Source organism: Uloborus diversus, chromosome 4 (assembly GCF_026930045.1).
Source record: "Uloborus diversus isolate 005 chromosome 4, Udiv.v.3.1, whole genome shotgun sequence".
Classification (NCBI taxonomy): domain Eukaryota; kingdom Metazoa; phylum Arthropoda; class Arachnida; order Araneae; family Uloboridae; genus Uloborus; species Uloborus diversus.
In genome coordinates, this window is record NC_072734.1 from 156,859,181 (window position 1) to 156,880,601 (window position 21,421).

The window sequence follows — 21,421 nt, forward strand, 5'->3', positions numbered from 1 at the left end:
CTTTTTAAAGAGGATTTACCAGTGAAATCAATGAAAAAAATCAGATATTCGCTATACAAAAAAACTTACACGAATTTTAGTCTAAAACCAAACATAGTTATGAAGTGGTTCGTACTATCAAATTTTATTGGCCAATTTCTCTTCTTCTGGCAACCGATCAAATGATAATGCCAATTATTTTTAGTAGCATAGCTGACACCATGCTTATGTTTGGAACAAATCATTGCGCTTTGTTCTGTAGAAGAAATATTGTTTCTTATGCAACCAAATTGCAATGATTGATCGAGTATTTTCTAGAACAGGATAGCTGCAACAGAAAGTTGCCTTTCTACAAAATTTTAAAAGGCATTAACCTGTCCTCGAAATAATTTTTAGGTTTCTTGTCCGTAAAAGTAAAAGAAAGCAATCCAAGGCATGAAAAAAGACTTCAATTCATTGTAAAAATATCGTAAAAAACAGAAAGAAGAGAAAAACAAATAAAAGTACATAAATACTGAAAGAAAAAAGAAAACAAAGTAGAGTATTAAGATGGGGAATGTTTGTCGATCTGAGAAAAATATGCGATTAAAATCCCTTATTTATTATTTAAAGCACTCTTTTGTTCTTAACTTTGCTAACACGTTTTACGTCCCTAGAGAAGTTTAATGTAACGTAAGTAAATTTTGTATTTATCCAATGTGTACCTTATCATATTTTCCAAGTATAACGAGTTTGTTCTAGCCAAAATGTTTAACTCTATATTGTCATTTTTAGATAAATCCACAATGCACAGTTCCAGTTATAAATGACGATGGATTCTATTTGTGGGAAAGGTAAAGACGCATGTTTGTACTTTCAAATTTGTGTTATATATTTGGTAGTAAAAAACTAAAACCTTATTTTGCTTGTAGTTGTTACGTTGATCTATGTGGCACGCAGTTTTACTCAACGTTACGAACCAAGAACTAGGTTCTGGAACATTCTAAATCAACAAGGAGTCTTCGACCTCCTGCTCGCTTCGCTCTCCAACCCCATACGTCACCTGCGGTAACTCAATACCATCTGCGGCGGGTGACAATTGATGATTTTAATGCGTTTACCACTGGATGTCCGGCCCCTTAAAGTTTAGAAGGGTGAGGCATTGCGGAATGGCTTCCCCTGGATGTTCTGCATCCAACAATACCAGAATTGACCTGGTAGATTTTCACAATCCGGAGCAGATAGGATTACAGGCATACAAAAATACACACAGAGACGCGTAAAGAAATTAATGGTATATAGATTATTGCAAATTTGGAGCCTAAGTCAGAAATTGGCTACTAAAAACAGATAGAAACTTGGTACTAATAAAATAAGCATATAATGGCAGATGACAAAAACTCTTAGCTTGTAAGTTTCCTTCCTTTCCCGTGGTTTTTCGTGTTATTTAGAAAGAAAAATTTTATATACGTTCTTAACCACGAGATACTTTTTTATACGAGTCACGGCCATCGGATAAAAAAAAAGGTTGGGCACTACTGCATTAAGTTTTACCTTAACAAAACCTTTTTATCAGCAATTTGGCAGCAAAACTTCATTAATAAAAAAATAGCCTGTAAACAATAGCCAACGAAAACCCCGTTCAAACAGTTGGAGTTGTAACTTGTCCCTGAAATAGTGAGTCATAAATTCTTGCAATTACTAATACTTTATTATTATTATTATTTCATTCTTATTGTTATAATTATTGTTATTATTGTACAATAATTCTATAGTTTCTCTTTGGGTGCTAATTTGGAAGCTGTTGAAATCTCTTCTCCTATACTTAACGTTCTACGCAATGTAACAAACTATAGAAAACTTTTGATGTTATGCGAAAAAATGGAGAGCTTTAAAACAATTAGAAATTTGACTTCCCTGGCTCAAAGTTGTAATACCTTTATAATAATAATTTTTCTCTCACCACCTTCTCATATTGCTCAAATTTACTCTAAGTGGCAGGATGGCTTTGAACCAGGTTAGTGATTGCTTTGAAAGTATTTCGTACTCATGTTTCTTAATTTAGGATAACTATATACAAAACTTTAGACATTTTCTTCCAGTTTTATACCAATAAATGCAATAGCACTTCTAAAATATAAGTGGAGTTGTTAAAAAAAATGTGGGTCTTATTTGCCCTGAATGAATGTAATTGTAATGAAGAGAGCCAGGTGAACAGTTATGGGACTGGAAGTGTAGGAGTTGATGGCTGGGAAGTGTAGAAGTAGCCACATTGCCAATCCTAACATGTTAATATGTTATAACTGTAAGGACTGTTATGGTTAACCTCGCTCCCTGGATAAAATACTAGCTTTAACTAAAGTACAGTAGACCATGAGGTATTAAAATCAAGTATTTATAACAAAAAATAATAAAATAAGAGTAACTTCAAAAGGCGCAAATAAAAACGTTAAAAAAAGCTGACCGGTTTGGAGGGCAATCGCCCCTTAGTTCGGTGCCTATCTGAGAATTATTGCTCATTGCCCGATGTTTTTTGACGAAGCTGCAATTTGAAATTATTGTTTGTTTAAAAACCATAGCAAGACTATAGGCAACAGTATCGATACTAACATTTCTCTCTTGTCGCAACTGATATGAAGACAGTATTACAGTACATTTTCATTTTGAAAAAGCAACGTACTCATGTTATTCAAAAATTCTCCCAAATGTTAACTATAAACATCTCTATTTGACATTTTAATATGTTTTCTGAAGGTTTTTTTCCTATTGCAGCCGAGCTATTGCAGCTTATCTTGTGAATAAATATGCCCCAAACCACCCTATTTACCCTGAAGACCCACATGAAAGAGCAGTAATCGACAGGATGCTTTATTTAGACTGTGGTTTATTTGCAGCTGAAAGAAACATCATGGTTAGTTTTTCTCATGACTTTCAGAAAAAGTTGCTGACATCAACTTGTCAATTATGTCAGAACATATTTTGAGAGAAAAGCACAGTAGAACCAAGTTGATCCGGACTCAAAAGGGATTCGCTGATAAAATTTAATGATAGTACGGATTCAAGGGAATGAAATGTGTTATTCTCACAGAAGTGGTCATTTTCATGTCCCTGTAATAATTTACGACTGTTTTATGGCTCACACATATTTTTAGAGGGTTAAATACTTTTCAGGGTAGAGTTTAACAAGATCATTAAAAGTAAAATTTATACATTTTATTTTAAATATATTTAATGTAAGTTTAAAGTACCCAAATGTCAATCCCTCGCTTGTCCCCACTATCAATAAAAAGTAAGCAAAAGATATTTTGAAGCAAATAAGCAATGAGTTTACATTTTTGTGGTTTTTATTTCAAAATATTAAAGAATCCAAGTAAAAAAAAAGCATTTAAAATAAAATTTTCATCAAAAATTAGCTCACGTAGTTATTTTTAAGTTTGTCCCCAGCGGTTGGTGTCATTCCCTCACAACAGTCAATTTCCTCTCCAGAATTGCAACGAAATATATTTCTTTCCAGAAAAAAATAGTAATTTACAGCAGGACACCCAGAAAAATATTGCAACATAATTGCGTCTTTAGAAATTATTACTTAGAATCTATGCAAAAGCATAAAACTAGAGTTGGGTTTTTTGCATCCGTCAGTTCCTCACATCTACAGAAAAAGAAAAAACAATAATGAATGAAAACAGCATGATCACGAGTTGCTTCCTGATTTGAGAGCATTTGTAAGCAAAAAGAGTCTCAAAAATATCAGTTAGGTCTAACTGCTAGAATCCAATTTTAATGAATTCTTGACGCTTAAGTGAGTTTTGATGCTTAGGGTATATTGCTATTCAAAAAATAATTTTGTTTAACAAGACCAATATTTTTCATAATCGGTAATAAAAGATTTACTCTGATTCCATCCACTATCATTTTTTGAACTTAATAAGCTCTAAAAGACTGTTTTTATGAGAACAACCTAAACATAAAACTGCATAAAAGAAAACTACAAAAATACAAAACACTTTCTACAAAAAAAACGTCATGACGCTAACTTGCCTTTATTCTCACAGTATGTACATCTTAAACAACTGTATGGATTAAGTGAAGTCCGGTTTAACAGGGTCGGCATTAATGAGGGCTTACTGTATTATGTAATTAGTATTTAATAGTTCATGTCTGTGATGCAGGCCACTCAAAAATTTTGCTGCGAACTTTTCCGAATATTTTTTGTTCCCTGGTTCAGAAATTTAAAAACCAAACATCTGCAGTCTAAAGCAATTTTACAAAAAGAAAAAAAGGGGGGGGGATTAAAGCAACAGCTTTTTTTTTTTTCGATTATTTTACAAAAATGTAGCATAATCGCCGAAATTTGATAATTTGCGTTAACTTACTGCTAAACATCGTCTGAAGTTTCGAAATGTAGCTCAAAAACTGTCGTTGAAATTGTTAGGAAAACACAAAAGAGGATATTTTCTTGACTGAGTTACTTGACTCAGAGTTACTTGACTTGAGTTACCGGGCTGAATTTCGATATTTTCTTTGCAAACGAGTGTCATTGATGAAAGATAACCAAAAAAAATAAATAATAATAATAATAATAAATAAAAAAAATTAACTTGAATTCTGACATTTTGAATTCAAATTATGTTTTTCGCAATCACGAGTTGTGACAGGGCCTTACTCATTGGGAGCTATTGTTTCTAGAAACAGCTCCTGTCCCCCCAAGCCTACCCCTCCTCCTTGGCGGTTACGTGTGTATAGTTGTGTGTGTGTGTGTGTGTGTGTGTGCGTGCAGGGCAGGCGTGCGTGCATGTGTAGGCTTATGTGTGTGCGTAGACCTGTGTGTATGCACGTAGGCGTGTATGTGTGTAAAGACTTGTGTGTATGCACGTAGGCGTGTATGTGTGTAAAGACTTGTGTGTATGCGTAGACCTGTGTGTATGCACGTAGGCGTGGGTGAGTGTATGTGTGTGAAGTCGTGTGCTTGTATGTGTGTGAGCGTGCGTGTGTGTAGAACATGGACGCCTACGATCAGGGGAAGCGGATAGCTCAGGACCGGAGGACAGCCGCGCCTGCAGAGGCCGGTGGTACTGGTGTCCCTGGTCCAAGCTGAAAAAGGAACCACAACATCAAGGACGGTGAAATGAAAGCAATAAGCAATCGTGATTGCTCAAAAATACTAGTTTACAAAACATTGCATAACTCTCTGATGCTTTAAATATATTTTATTTATCTTTTATTACAATTGTTTATCTTTTATTATTGCTGCTAGCATCGATACGTTGCGTTCCTTTATGAAGCAAAAACACCGATTTATCTCAAAATAGGTACCATTGTGGAAGAAGGGAACACCCCCAAGTCAGGAACACCTTGAAGCCCTCAAGAAACAATTGAACATATTTGAAGAAAGTTTGGGCAAGACTTCTTATGCTGCTGCAGATCATATCACTCTGGCTGATTTCTCATTGGTTACACATATTGAACAAGTCCGGGTAAATTATTTTCACTCGTTTCATATCACTCAAGATCATTGGGTGTTAAGTGTTTATCACTTGCGACAACTTTTAGAACCTAGAAACTTTGACGTTTGTTGTTTGTACAGTATAACATTAAAATTGATTTTAACTTTTATAAAGGCTTAATAAGATTTAGTTTAATTCAGCACACAATCAAGGAAAATGAATTTTTTTTTTTTTTTTTTTTGGTAAGTCTACCAATTTTATTCCGGTCTATTTAAAGATGGAATCTAGTGGTTCTAGTAAAGAGATGGATTTTTTCAGGAATATACGTATCTATAATGTTTACATTGGACTAACTTTTACTCGCCGGTTCGCGTGCATTAATGTAGCTTTTGTCAGGTAACTCAAATTGTCTGTAGATACAAGAAACATTAACGCAAAAACGATTAACTTATTTAGTATATGTTGTTGTTCAATGCAGGTAAAGGTTTAGTTCTTAAAATAGAAAAGAAAACTAGAAAATATAAACTAGGAATAAGTTTAGTAGGAGTAGAAAAGTAGTAGTGAAGTTTGAATCAGTGGGTAGGAGTAGAAAAGAAGTAGTGGAGTTTGAATCAGTGGAACCATAGATTCAGCCTGCGAATTCAAGATTCCACTTTATCTTAAATCTTACCTACAGTTAATTCGACCCTTGTTAGTAAGCAAGCTGTGCCCCATTCTCTAGTTTTTAACAAAGATATTTGTTCCTTGTATTCTAAGGTTTTTTCCTTTTTTTTTTTTTTTTTTGGTACTTTTGTTTGGTTTAGATTTTTACTTGTGCGTTTATAATAATGGCTTCAATTTTTTTTTTTTAGGTAATAAACTTCGATTTGAGTGGATATCCAAGAATAACAGTGTGGATGCAGAAACTGAAGAAAGAGATTCCAAATTTCCATGAAATAAATGAAGTACCAGTCCAGAAATGCAAGGAATATTTTGAAAACAAAAAGCATATTCCATAAATACTTACAAGAGTACAACATTTTGCGTACAATGAGTTGTAAAACATTATTTCAATTAAATATTTAAATTTCACTAATTTAGAAACTATTAAATTTGTTACCTTTGTATTAATCGAAACTGTTTCAAATTCTGAGTTAAAGCATAGTAACTGAAACTTTGTGTAAATCTAAATTTTCAGTACGTATGGTACAGAATTCTAAGAACAAAATTGTACATTTGCTGTTTACAAAACATTTTGTGATTTGTTTTTCAGATAAAATAAAAAATTAGTATTTCATTTGAACTAGAATTTCTTCAAGATCTTAACCAACTCACATTCTCGAATACCAAAATCGATTTTATAACACTAAATATCTATTGTCCATATATTCTTTATGTCATAGAATTTTGAAGCTAATTAGAGGAAATAAATAAATAACTTAGTTAGCAAGATTAAAAATAATTTTTCATAAAAGTTTTTAATTTTAAGCAGGCTCAGCCCTGCGGTCGGCGACACGTGCTTCTGCCTAGAGCGGCAAATTTCATAATGGCAAAAATGTACTGGCAAAAAGAAAAAAAACGAAAAGCTCAAATTTGTTCTGAAGCTCTTGGAGCAGCAAAACTACTAGAGCCGACCATGATTTTAAAGAGAATATGCTAGAAGGCACGGCTATTTTATTCCATAATAACGGGTCTTGCCATAGAGTTATCCGTTGAAAAATACTAAAAGAGTCCCGTCGTTTAACTTTGAGCCACTTCATTTTTTTTACTATACTAGGAGGTTCCGCCCCTGCTCGCTTAGCTTGCTGACCCCCGTTCGCCACCTGTGGAGGATCTGTGGGTATTATGAAAGTTTATTGTTTAAAGCTTTTTACTGTGTCAGGACATCCTCAGAGCTGGATTTCAGGGCCCTATCCACGGAAGAATGATGTTTATAGAGGGGTGAGAAAGGGCGAAATCGCTTTCCCTCGATGCCCTGTATCCAACCGATATTGACCTGGTAAGCATTGCCTCTCCGGAAGGCATATAGTTACATACACACAAACAGGCTCGCACAAGTTTTAATAGTATAGACTAGAAGGCTCTGCCCCAGTTCCTCGCCGCCTTCGGCGCGTTAGGGTTGAGAAACGTTAAGTCACGTACTCCCGCTTGTTTTCGATCAAGTATTTCTTTCTTTTTCCTATTTCATTTAACAAGACTTTTAAAAGACATAATTCCTTCAACTCAGCACTCAGAAGCTGAATGAAATTTCGATCAAACAATGCCATCAAGGGGGAAAATAATAAGATAGTTTGAAATTTTACGAGAGTAAAAAAACTATAGAAAGAGATTTTCTTCGTATCGGATTTTCGAATGTCTTTTATACAAACAGGAAGAAACATATGAAAGAATGTAGGAAATTTTCAGCGAAATTTATCATGTTTTATCCGCCAATTGACAGACATAATGGCCTTTCATTAGAATGATAGATAACTGGATTAGGCAGATTTGTATTTTTAATGAAGATGCATTTATTTATGAAATGTAACTTAAAACGAGCTGATGTGTGCATCACATGACTTCCTTTTACACCAATTAAAAGTTATTTCCCCATTATTGACAATTTAAATGTGATTCAATAGTTAACTCTCTAAATATCACCAACAATGGTCAAATTGAAACAAGATTTATTTTTTAAAAAACGCCAAATTTGTCGCCAAATTGGCGACAAAACTTGGCGACCAAAAGCTTGGTGATATATTGCCAAGTGTTTGCATAGATTATAACAACACTTGAGCTTGTATTGAAATTAACATTGATTTCCCCCCAAAAAGGTGTAAAAGACCCCCTTTGGAACATCCGAATGTAACCAAAAAGGGAGGTGCAAAACTAGACAGCACTAGAAGTCTACGTACCAAATTTCAACTTTCTAGGACAAACCGTTCTTCAGTTATGCGACATGCATACGCAAGTCACGAGAATAGTCGTTGTAATTAACTCGAGGAATGTCAAAATGGATATTTCGGGTGTCTATACGTTCTAAGGCACTTATCTGCGTGAGGTCGGATTGAAAAAAAAAAAACTCAACATTCATTCGGAGGTAAGCAAAATGGAAATTAACGCCGAATTTTGCGTGGAAATCTTTTCGCGAATACAATACTTCTTTTTTATAAAAGGAAGTAAAAAAGGAAGAAGAGCTGTCTCCTAAGTAGATTTAAAAACTATATGCCTTTTATTTCATTTAAAGTTCTAGTTGGAGAAAACAATATGATGTCAGTCGTAAAGCAAACAATCTCCAAAAACCTTTTTAGGCTCTTTTGTCATATCTACTGCCACACATATCATTTCCAGATATCTTGGTATCACTAAGACAATGATTTTTCAAAAAGATCTGTGATACTCCCTCTTCAAACTTCAACCTTTTGTTATCAGTAAATCTGGCGGTGTATTTCACGTACTTTTGTTATCAGTCTGAAGCGTAAGAGTGAATAATTTCCGTTGAAGTGTCACTTTAAAGTTTTCAACAAAAGTGCCAACTACAGTTTTATTTCGCTCTTTAGCTAACGTCATGACGATCGACTTTTATCAAATCCCGGCCAGTCCACCATGCCGAGCAGTTACTTTTACTGCACAACAGCTTGGGGTAAAACTAAATGAGAAATATGTGGATCTGTTAAATGGAGAGCATTTAAAACCGGAATTCTTAAAAGTAAGTAAGCCAAAAAAATATTTGGGGAAATCCCCTTACAACGAACTTAGGGGACCGCAAATTTTGTTTGTTGTAACGGGAATTTTGTTGTGATGTAATTTAAGTTATGTAATGGAAATTTAATTGGGTCTGAATATGCATTTCGTTGAAACGGGTATTTCTTTGTACTCGTATTCGCTGTTATGAGATTTCACTGCATACTTAATACACAAACTGTGAGTGTCGATAAAAACAAAGAGGGGGAGAAATTTTTTTCCGAAATACAGGGTGATTCAAAATGTTGGGTTTCATATGGCTACACATTTGGGAATGCAACAAAATCCTGTTACAACGAACTTAAAGGTAGCTCATGTTTTATTCGTTGAAGCGGAAGTTTAGTTATAATGGAATTTTGGCAATCTGATGGCAGGTGAGTTGGGACTGAAAATTTATTTCGCTGAAACGGATATTTCGTTGTATTGCATTTCGTTGTAATGGGATTTCACTGTATTGAGCCTACATCTCTCTGGTGGAACTTGAATGAACGAGTAAGCTCTAAAGTTTTAATTAGCTACGTCATTGGCATCTCAAAGAGCGCAACTTTTTAAATGCACCCCCTCTCAGTCAGCACTTCTATGGGACGTCAAGGAAGAGGTGATTTAGCACTTTAATGATTAACATTCTTGGTCACCAGACTTAACGCCATATGATTTTTTCTTTTGGGGATACGTAAACGACCCAATGTAGAATACGTTAGTACTCCCTTACCTGCTTATCTTGGAGAACTGAAAAATCGGATAATTGCAGCAATCGCTTCTGTGACTACTAAAAATGCTATACAATGTGAATGGCAGAAGATTGACTGCAAGACTGACATCGTTCAGCAGTCAGGAGGAGGGCACACTGAGCACCTTTATAGTAGTTTAAGTATGTAAAAAAAATATTTCGTTTTGTGTACCATTAACTCTTATCACGTGAACAGTGTAATTATGAAATTAGTTTAAATAGGTAGCAATCGAAAGAGCATATTAAGACCTTCTTTGGCACAAAAAATATTTGTCCTCGTGGCTCCGTTTACGAGATAAAAGGTCATAAAGTTTGCCGAAATTTAAGAAAAGCGCCAAATCTAAAGACTTGATGAGAAATAGAAGATCCCTCGGACTTCCCCTTGTGAAAGATGTTTTCCATTACTTAAAGAAACTCTCTAAATTTTGCGATTTTTCTTAAAATTTCGGTATACTTTCTGATCTCATATTTCTATAACGGGGGCAAATAATTTATACGTTCAGAAATATGTTTCGCTATGCTGTTTCGTTCGCTGTCTCTTTATTTATTTATTTATTTATTCATAATTACAATATCGTATGGCTTCCCGGCTTGAAATACAAATTTTTGAAATCCCACCGTTCTTCTTTTCCTGTAAATTAACAATATTATTAATTATTTTAATTTTTCTTTTTTTCTGAGAAGTACTTTTATAGAAATTGTTGAATACAAAAACAAAGAACATTCTGAATGTTCTTTTTGCTATTCCTCGTTATTTTATAAAGCGTTTATCTGTTTAGAAAATTATAACTTCATAGCTTTGAACTCCAATTCCTCAAAACGGCATTACATTAGAGGAGTTGTGTTGAATGGCTCGAAAGCCAAAAACATATATAATATCACATGTAGTTAAATTCATGATTTTTTTTTTTTTTTTATGCAGGGAGTATGTTGGAGAAACCTACCTTTCTGGAGAGTATTTAAAAAGTATTCTAGAAAAAAAAATACGATGAAAATCTCTCACTCCTTTGCCCATAGTTATCTTTTACATTTTCAATGAAGTACACAGCATGTATTTGTTCAGCTACAAGTGTAATACGTTTTGGTAAGAATATTTAAAAATTGTTGTCTTTTATTGTGGTTTTAGATGAATCCTCAACATACAGTTCCAACTATAGATGATGATGGATTTTATTTGTTCGAAAGGTAAGTTTTCATTTTCTTCTTTTTTACTTACATAGTTTAAATTCTGCATTGAACGTCAAAACTGAAAAATATTTTCTTTATCTTTACTAATAAAGCTGAAAGTCTGAATGTCTGTATCCAAGTGACGCGCATAGTGCATAGATTACTCGGCCAATTTTCATGAAATTTGGTACCTCGAAGGGTGTTACCCGGTGTGCCCGGGGTGACGCATTTTCGAGGGGTGACACACAAAGTGAATTTAAGAGTTTATGAAAAATATAAATTCTTCAATTCTTAAGATATCTTAAAAAACACACCTTAGATTGTATTTAAACTGTCAAATTTTATCTAAAATGAAGCACAATATTGTGAAAAGGGGGCGGTTACATCCAGGGAAAATTTTTACGTAAAATGTGCTCATAACTTATGCAATTTATGCTTGCCTTTTAATGAAAATTTTTCTTTGCGCCACAAAAACAAAAAATTGTTATTGAGAATTGTATGAACTTTTTCTTTACATAAAACATTCAAAGCTATTTTTTTCGGGGGGGGGGGGCGCCACCACAAATTACTGCACTGGAGTACCGGGGACACCCATTCTGGGAAACGCCACTTTACAGTATAATAATTTCATTAAAAAAAATTATAAAAAAAAAAACAATGTTTTCAGGTGTGAAGTCAGTTGGGGTAAATGGAAAGAAACTCCATGAATACACTTGTGGCGATTTCTGAAAACCAAACTGTTAATGAGTGAAGATTCGGTAACATATAGAAGATATTCTGATTCGTGTGTTGCCAAACAGTTGTACTGACGTCATCATCGTTTGAAGATGACACTGAAAAAAAGTTGTTTTTTAAAGTTTAGTGATCTTATATTTTCCCCTCCAGCATGTCTACAAATGCGAAGTACAGTAGAACTCCAAGTAATCCGAATTAACTGGGATCAAATCCACTTCAGATAATCAAAAATTCGGATATTTGGATTTTTTCGAAAAAAGTGTTAGTGAGTTTTAATATCTTTGTATTTTTTAATTAGAGAATTAAGTTTCGATGCGAATGAATTTTGTGTACATTTTACATAAACTCAATGTTAAAGAAGAACATTTATTTTAGCACGCCGTAATTTTCGCGAAAATGAATATGTCGATAATATCGCTTGCCGAAAAGTTCAAGAATTTTATATTAACGGAGCCGAAAGTTAATTATAAATATAAAGTTGAAATATTTAGCGAAGCTTAAATTTTCGCATTTGCGACGGGCTGAGTAAATAAGTGATTTTTGAGAAATTTATTTATTTATTTATTTATTCATTTATTTGCATACTTTTCCTTCCAAATGATTTCGTATCATATTTTGAGGATTCAGCGGGTCACATGTGACCTACGGGCCACAGATTGAATATTACCACTGTAGAACTTCTTTAGCTTCTAAACTGATTGTCTCTATTCAGATCATCATTGAAATTCCGTTTCCTTTCCACTATTTCAAAAACATCTATATTTAATATTGAAATATGTTCTCCTGCTGCTATTCTTTTTATTTATGTGATTATTTTCTTCTAGTCGTGCCATTCAAGCTTACCTTGTGAATAAATATGCCCCAAACCACGCACTCTACCCACAGGATCCACAGAAAAGAGCAGCTATCGACAAAGTGCTTTACTTTGACTCGAGTTTGTTTGCAATCTTAAAAGACATCATGGTTAGTATTTATAAATATTTCCAGACGAACTGGCAACATCAAATTATTTTTCGTGTCGATTCATATTTTGAGAGAAGTGTGTTAGGTAAAAATTATTTTGTAGTTCGTATTTGGAATGAAAATCACCAATTTATAAAAATGATCGAGTAGTACTTTATTCAATTCACAAAGTTGTAATTTAAGCATTTAACCTCAAGAGAATGCAGAGACAATTAATTTTAAGTTTCAGTATTTAAGATGGTTTGCAGACAAGAAAAGCAGATGTAAAAATTTCAGGACTCAAAGAAATTCACGTCATTACTTCAACATAATTTATTAAGCACGAACTCATACTGTCGCTCGTTTTCTCGTTAATAACATCGTTATCATAAGCGCCATTTGCACTCTATTCCCAGATTTTTTAAATATGGGCCTTTACTTGCAATATGTTTAAGAATTAGAATTATTATTATAATACATAACACTTTTTTTAATGCATAAACATTTAAGTTATGTATTGTAATTAGGGATTGCAATACCGGACCAAAAATTCAATACCGGTATTCGGAATTTTTAAAACGTTATACCGAAATACCGGTATTTGAAATTTCTCAAAAATTGATTGCAAACATATTGTTTCGTTGCCACATTTCATAATTTTGTACAAAAATTGTATTATTATGAAAACGTATTGTGAACAAATACAAAATGAAGGAACAAATGTCATAATAAAAAATCAATACTAGTAAGAAACATAATGTATCTATTGAATTGTCTCTAAGCCTGGAACTCATTTTAGTGCTCAACTTTCATACAGTTGAAACTACTCTTTCTGAATTCACGCAGATCGGTGGTACTGTTAACAATGCGTGATACACCTCTTCTAATTTAATGGCTAAAAGTATTTTATCTTCAAAAGCATTCGGTCTGTTGCATGTCATTTTTGGATAAACCCTTTTGTGTGTGTATGTGCGTGTTTCTTTTGTATTTTGTGTGTATTTCTTTTTTTTTTTTTTTTTTTTTTTTTTTTTTTTTTTTTTTTTTTTAAGCAGTTGAAATTTCTTTCCTGAGAGCCGATACTTTTCCAATATTAACATAATTTTCACTTGAACAGGAGAATAAAATACTTGAATACATGAAATATGAATGTTTGGCACTCTTGGCTTCCTTAAGAGGTTTTCCACCTCCAGCTCAGTCACTCCTATGCCGGGCTGATGAGTGCTAATAATCACGAAACTGCAATCCTCGGCTGGAAATGACTGAGCTGGCAGTGTATTTCATGCCTTAGCCCTGGCTATAGGGCGGTAACTTACTGAATAAAATGTAGATGGTTCTAAAATGTGTAGATGGTTCTATAAAAGATGCAAAAGTAGACGTTGCTCAATTTATATTTAATATCTTATATTAATTTTTAAACTTTTTTTTTCATGCTGAACACAAAAGATAATAAGTTAGATACAATATTGAATAATATTTAGCATTAAAATTGTTTTCGTAATGCGGATCAACGAACCCCCTGCTCGGGACACGTTGGTCCGCTTCACAGAATTCTGCTAAAAATAAATATAAAAAAAAGCTACTGAATTGAATGAATTGAGTGTAATGAACACTTTAAAAAAAATCTCGGATGGTGAGAAATGTTTATTGATTTGCTGCTGTGGCAAAGGTGTGGAATCCCTTCTTGGTTCAGCTGCTGAGAATTGATTCCAATATAGTTTCTTAACAGATTGCATAAATATGAAGATTGCATAACTCTATGATTTAAAACAAAATTTATATAAATAAAGTTTTTTTTATCCCAATTCCAATTAGATCTCAGTATTAAGAAAGGGAGAACCTCCAAAGCCAGAAAGTCTGGAAGCCATGCAGAAACAATTGCAGATCTTTGAAGAATTTTTGGGCAAAACGTCTTATGCTGCTGCAGATTATCTTACCCTGGCAGATTTCTCATTGGTCACAAACATTGAACAACTTAAGGTAAATTGTTTTGAGTACCTTCATTTTGCTCAAAATGATAGATATTTAAGAGTATCATACGTAAAAGCTTTCCAAGAAAATGTTTGGTGTATTTATATGTAGTTTTTTTTTTAATTTAAAGTTGATCTCCGTAAGTTTTCGATGGGGTGGTGCACTTCGAAAATTTCGCAGTACAATAACGTGCTGTAACATAGCTATTGAGAAGCACTGCTGTAGAAATTGAATTTCATCTTCTTAAACCGACTGTAAAGATTACACTAATTGTTTTCAGAAAACCTGAAAAATGACTCGTTGGAGTAGGTCCATAAAATTTATTAACAATTTCTTATCAAGTCAATTAAGATTGACTTAAAAAAAAACGAAACTGAATTTGAAAATCTTTTGCAATACGAAAGCTAGTACATAGAGAGTGACCGCTAAAGTCAAAAAACTGGAGTTTAAGTATAGTTAAGTTGCTATGCACTACGTAAAAATATCGCTTTCAGTGCCACCTCGCGACAAAATTAGGAGCAAGCGTTCTTATCTCAAAAACGGTAAAAGATACAGGGAAAACAAACTAAAAATTTTGCTCAGCATTATCAAATTAATAAAGAGAAGACATCTTTTGTGTACTAATGCTAAAAATGGTAGGGGTCAAGTGCATGAAAGTAGAAGGTCATTGGGTATAACGGCTGCTTAGAACGGGCTCCACGTTCACATGACCTGAATCCTCTGTAATTCTCTGTAGGGATATATCAAACAGAAAGAATATGTGACCCATCCACCAACACTGCAGGAATTCTGAAACTGTACCATGATTGCTTGTGCCAAAGTGTTAACTGCCATGTTCAGTGCCTTATTTACGTATAGGCACGTGAAGCCCGGATTAGGGGCCCCCAAAAATTCTAGACCAACATACATATTTTTTTTATTTTTTAATATGTTTTCAATTGTTTATCATTTAAGTATTTAAAAATTTTTGAAATTTTTTTACGAAGTTACTTTACGTCAACAACACTCAAACTGTGGGAGACAGGGTACATGCTGCTGGATAAACTTTCCTGAATGGTCCTCTAAAAGTCTTGGCACAACATGATAAAACTTATTTTTTAGCCGATTCACGGTACTACCCTAAAAAAGTGCTTTTTATCTTTTTGCAAGTAATTGCAGACTGGTTTGGGATAGGAAAAGACTGGGTAAAGAATTCAAGGACATTATCAAAGAGAGAAAAAGCACCTTTTATATCAGAAATTAATTATCAATAATATAATGTTCGGTTAATCTAGATGTGGAATATTTGTCACATATGTATTGCGTATATGGTCTGAGTCTGATGTGCATGTGACCTGAAACAAAGGTTAAAGATCATTTGTTTACACGCGCGCTCAGAGAACTGCAATCTATGACCGTGTAAATGCTGGGGATGTCCACAGGGAGGGGGGGAGGTAGGTTATGGTGCAGACTACGGCAATGAAATTTTCTGGAGGTATATCATTGCTCTTGGGGGGGGGGGGGAATGGGCAATTACGCAATGACAAAAAGATGAGCAATTCAGCCTCTTACACAGCACTTCCTCCGATTGTCGCAATTCAAGAGTGCTTCTACAGATGGGCTGGGCTTGCTGTCCAAAAATTTCTAAATCAAGCCCTGGCCATGTTGTACAATGTGCAACGTGAAGTGCAGTACCGCGTCTAGATGTGTATTTGTGCTGACATATACACTATTTTCAGCATTACAAATCATTCGTCTCCCTTTTGGCCTTTTGACAAGTGCGGATTTGCTTAACACAATGAAACACGTCGCACCTCGGCAAGGAAAGTTACCAAACTCAAAGAAAGAGCATTGGAGAAAATCAAGTTTTTATGCAATAGTAGTTAGTTTTAAGCGATTTAGTTTGAAATATTACAATACGCGCAAAAACTTTATACTGTGATGTTCACTGGTTAATTTTGTTGTCTAAATAATTAATGCCCCCCCCTCCCCATATGTAAAGTTCGAAAAACATTCTTCTAAATTATGAAATTTTCATGATGTGTCACTATTGATTATATCGTTTTTCTAGGCCAACACGCACCAATTATTTATGCTAACTAAGTGCGAGTTTTGTGGCAAGAATAAGCATTAAATTTAATTTTAAATCAATAACTAGTACTTTTTTCCTAAATTTTAAGTAATGTCAGCTTTTTTAACGGGATGTACATTTTATACTTTTCATTTGTATTATTTTTGTACGCAAGATACTTTCTTGTAAAAAATCGATGATGCTGGATAACTTTTTGTTTGACCTTTTCCGCATACCTCGTACCGTTTTTGTGATTAAAATGTTAACTTCCAGTTTTGTCATCCCTTTTGTTGTGCACCGCACGGCAACTTGACTCTTCTAGACCCCGTTTTGATGATTTTAGCTCCTGCAGTTGAGAAGTTATTGGCGGGACAACGAACTTAAACTGGAACACAGTAAAATGCTTAGAGACATAACACTTTTGAATTAGTCGGTAAAAGGAAAACGTTCTTAATGTAATAACATTTTTAAATAATATTTTGAAAAATTAATTAATTTTCGTTTAACAGAGAAGAGACGACAAAGAAAGTTAATCATGTTAATCATGTCAAGCCATACGTTGTAATCAAAAACTTGGGTGTATACAAGCGACTAGAATTAGAAAGAGGTAACTTTCGAAGTAATCGATAGATTCCATGAACAGCCTTCGTAGTGCCTTTTATTTTTCATAAAGATAATGAAAAAATATATTCCTCATATAATACGAAACTGACATACTTTTATTGATTTGGTTGTTTTTATTCTTTCATTGTATTTTTGATGCTTTCGCCAATGATTGGTTATAATTGCTTTTAACGGTTTTTAATCAGGTGATTGACTTCGATCTGAGTGTATTTCCAAGGATAAACGCATGGATGCAAAAATTGAAAAAGGAGGTTAAGAACTACCATGAAATAAACGAGGTACCGGTCCAGAAGTTCAAGGAGCATTTGGCATCAAGGAAACAATCTTCCTAAGTACTATGAGAAAACAACATCTTCATTTACGTGCAATGTGTTATAAAACATTTCATCTTACCAAAAATTATCTCTTACTAAGTAACTAAATTTGTTTATGAAAATTGAAGTCCACTTTAACTTTGAATTACTTGTGTACAGTTTTCCCTCTTAAGGTACAGACAAGAGAATATTAAGAAATATAATTTTATTTTTAATATTTAAGTAGACTTTACGTAGCTTATTTTACAACTTGAAAATCATAACTAATGTTTGTTTTGTACAGCAAATAAATACAGTATTCGTATTAAAAAAAGAAACTTATCCCAAACATTGTGTTCGAAGTAATATTTTCTATACAAAATTTGTCCTTTTTTCTCCACAATGATCTCTGTCATGTTAAAGCCAAATTGATTAAAAAATTGTAACTTTTCTCCCGCTCTTAGATGCCGTCCACAAATGATATCCTGTTTTGAGGGGAGGGGCATCCTAAAATTTTCAGTTTGTGACAAAGGAGAGGGAAGAGGTCACAAGCAGTGTGACATATTAAGCATTTTTCACAACAATCATTATGTTTACGAGCGTACGCAATGTAGCGTGACTTGTGACATAAGGTGAAGAGTGATACTGTGGGGCAAAGGGGAGAAGAGGGTCAACTTTGTTGAAAACAAGTGTGGTATCATTTATGGACAGCCCCTTAGATGAGTTCATATCACGTTCTAACGATATTGAACTTCGTGTTGTGTCATTATTCTGGATACACTTTTCAGTTCAAGAATTGAATTGCAGGGGTGGCCACCACCCTAAGAGCAAGGGCGCAACCCCTAAATATTGCAAAGACCCTCCCCCCCAAAAAAAGTAAAAAAATACCCCTCAAAAGAGTTCCCCCTCCCTTTAAAATTTCAATGACGCAGTCTGCGCCCTGCCCCTCCCCCCTCCCCCCGTTGTGGCACCCCTGTGTATTGTGTGACTCAGACTCACACGTAGTGGAAGACAGTGGTTGAGAATTACTGGTTTAGAAATTGAATTAGGCTTAGGAGTACTCAGGAACTAATACTATAGAATAGAGTCATGTTAATCACGTATACAATTCTTCAATCTGTTAAAGATAACCAACCAAAGACTCATAACATTCCACAGTAGTCACGTTTTGGAGACTCCTGGATGAACCCTCTCAGATGCACCACATATTTCAGCGTTGTAGTAGTCTGGGGGTTGGTCAGGTTTTCCTGTTTTCAGTGCAGTACCTGAGATACAAAAGTTTGACAACTAAACATAATTTTTTTCTGTCTGGAACAGGATCCCATGGCTCTTCCACAAAACGCTCCACATACATAACTTCCACATACAGTGCCGGCAAAAAAAAAAAAAAAAAAATCTTTACATTTGATTGGCAATTAAAAACTTAACATGCAAATTTCGTCATGCTTTTATTGGCATGCGCCCTAGTACATCGGCCGAATACCGAATATTTGGCCTAGAATGTGACCAAATAATCGGTGTTCGGCCAAATTCCTCGGGAGCATGCCAATAAAATCATGACGAGAAGTTTGCATGTAAAGTTTTTAATTGCCAACCAAATGCAAATATTTTTATTGTCGGCTCCGTATACTCTTCCACAAAACGCGACGATTCTGACCGTGCCACGATATTGCCACTACAGAAATGGCATGTACAGTGAAACCTGTGTAAGTTGACCACTTGCGGTACACTACTTTAGTGGTCCAACTTAAAAAAAAATAAAGGTTGATTTATATGACAAGCGCTAACTTCGTGCCTGAAAAAAGCGCTCAACTTAGACAGGTCAACGTACAAGGGTGGTCAACTTTACAGGTTTTACTGTATTATAATGCTATCCATCAATACCACAGTATCCTCACCTCAGTTCACACATTTCCCTCTCCAAATACTGCTGTCATGCATCAGTGTAAAGGGATAGGACCAGCTGAGCTATTCTTTGAAGAAACTCACGCGATCAACTTTCCAACAAGTGTGTGGCAATGACTCATCATCCAATTTCTCTCATCTTCTTATGCGGAACCGAAACCCTACTTCCCTTATTGTTTCCTCACACAATGGCACGAAAGCGAACTATTAATACACGGTCTCACAACTCGTTATATTGTTTTACAAAAACCAGTTTCAAGACAAAGGAAGAGACAACCTTGAGTTTGAGTGTTTTAGTAAAGGAAAAAAATCGCTCTGAAACCTCTTTGACATTAAATTGCACTTCAGCTATTTGCAGAAGTACATCGGATGGATAATGTATTCGGTTATAGTGGCCGAAAGCTGTGTTTGCTTAGTAAGTGAGCATCGCTCATTTCAAAAGTTAAAAAGAGATGTTTTAAATGCACAAATTTACAAAAAACACATTTTACTTTTCAATAAAAAGGTATTTATTAATTTCTTATCGTTCATTTTATTTTTAGTAAGGAGATATGGCTCTGTGGAAATGAATCCGATGGACGAAGGATTAAAGGATTTTATTTGCAGTGGCGTACCTAGTATGGGTGACACCCCGGGGCGATAATTTTGAGTGTCCCCCCCCCCTACAAACACAAAAGAAAAAAATGCAAAATTTTATGAAAACATGAAATTCATGCAATCTTCATAAACAACTACATTTTAGGCAGTGAGAAGCAAAGGGATGTAAGTGGCAAAATTAAAAATTTGGAGACAACCAGTACAAATGCTAGGTGAACCTCTCCTCTATCTCAGGGCAAGAGATTGTACTAGTAGACTTTGTAGGTGCTGCTGTATAGCATGATTTAGAAAAAAAAATCAATGAAAGCCTACCTAGGACGTTATCTTTATACGCGTTTTACTCAAAACTTGAAAATGCCCACTTACATTTATTTGCTTCTCACTGCCTCATTTGTGTTATAATGAAATTTTAAGTGGGTTAATGTACATAAAACAAGTAGAAGTGGGGGGGGGGGGGTCCGGTGGTTTTCCCATGGAAATTTTTCAATTTGTAGTCGCAAAAATGCATTTTCGCTTCATATTTTTCAAAAACTTGCAATTCCACTTCGGGTGTCACCCTCCATACGACTGACACCCGGGGCAAACCGCCTCCCCCCCTGTAGTGACGCCACTGCTATTTGTTAAACTAGGGCCGAGGAAAGCAGCTTTGACAAGCAGCATGCATGTTTATCAAGTGCGGCACCGTTATTGCACCTTTGACTATCAATATATATAGTTCCGAATTAGGGGTGATTTAGTGTCGGAACGAACCGGATCGCTGTTCCAAGAATGCTTTTCCTGAAAAATAAATCCCCCTTTCAAATAAAATTGGTCGCGACTAAGGACTTAATTATTTATTATTTACCGTTCCAGAGGGAATTTTTTTACGAATCAACCCTGTCAGAACCTCTTTGACTGGAGTTACACTTATCAGAAGTCAATTCGTTCTCTAACACATATAGAATGTTCTGAGTTATCTTCGATTCTTTGGAGCGAATCTTTGTAGCTACGCATTATTCCATCTATAATTTTAGTCAAAACCAAAGGTCAAGAGAAAATTAAGATCATGAAATCTCGCAAAAAAATTTTCAAATTGAATGAGTTAGCGACTATAAGCGGTAGTCTATCGTGCGCTCAGCGAAGTTTTATTTTTGAGGAAAATAACGCTCTTTTCGTAAAATATAGATATTATGGCTTTTGAAAGAGTCATCTGTACTACTTTTAAGTTTTTTTTCTATTTCATTTTTGCTTTCTATGTATTACCCGCGTTTTACATTTTCGAGTATTTTACGTTTTTTCAACCCAGCCCCTTGAGACACGTAAAATC

The 21,421-nt window shown here is 34.6% G+C and overlaps 2 protein-coding genes across 2 annotated transcripts in view; both read left to right on the forward strand.

Moving 5' to 3' along the window:
- LOC129220941 (uncharacterized) overlaps positions 1–6,665 on the forward strand; it is a 50,611-nt gene extending 43,946 nt beyond the window's left edge. Inside the window, exons 7-10 of the mRNA XM_054855376.1 lie at positions 754–812; positions 2,731–2,869; positions 5,268–5,432; positions 6,254–6,665. Coding sequence (XP_054711351.1) covers positions 754–812; positions 2,731–2,869; positions 5,268–5,432; positions 6,254–6,400 — 510 coding nt within the window. The 3' untranslated portion in view covers positions 6,401–6,665. The remainder of the gene's footprint in view (positions 1–753; positions 813–2,730; positions 2,870–5,267; positions 5,433–6,253) is intronic.
- A 2,220-nt stretch (positions 6,666–8,885) lies between these two features.
- Positions 8,886–21,421, forward strand: part of LOC129220942 (uncharacterized) — a 32,282-nt gene continuing 19,746 nt past the window's right edge. The window contains exons 1-5 of the mRNA XM_054855377.1: positions 8,886–9,069; positions 10,961–11,019; positions 12,561–12,699; positions 14,491–14,655; positions 17,506–17,643. Of these exons, the coding sequence (XP_054711352.1) occupies positions 8,929–9,069; positions 10,961–11,019; positions 12,561–12,699; positions 14,491–14,655; positions 17,506–17,643 (642 nt within the window). The 5' untranslated portion in view covers positions 8,886–8,928. The remainder of the gene's footprint in view (positions 9,070–10,960; positions 11,020–12,560; positions 12,700–14,490; positions 14,656–17,505; positions 17,644–21,421) is intronic.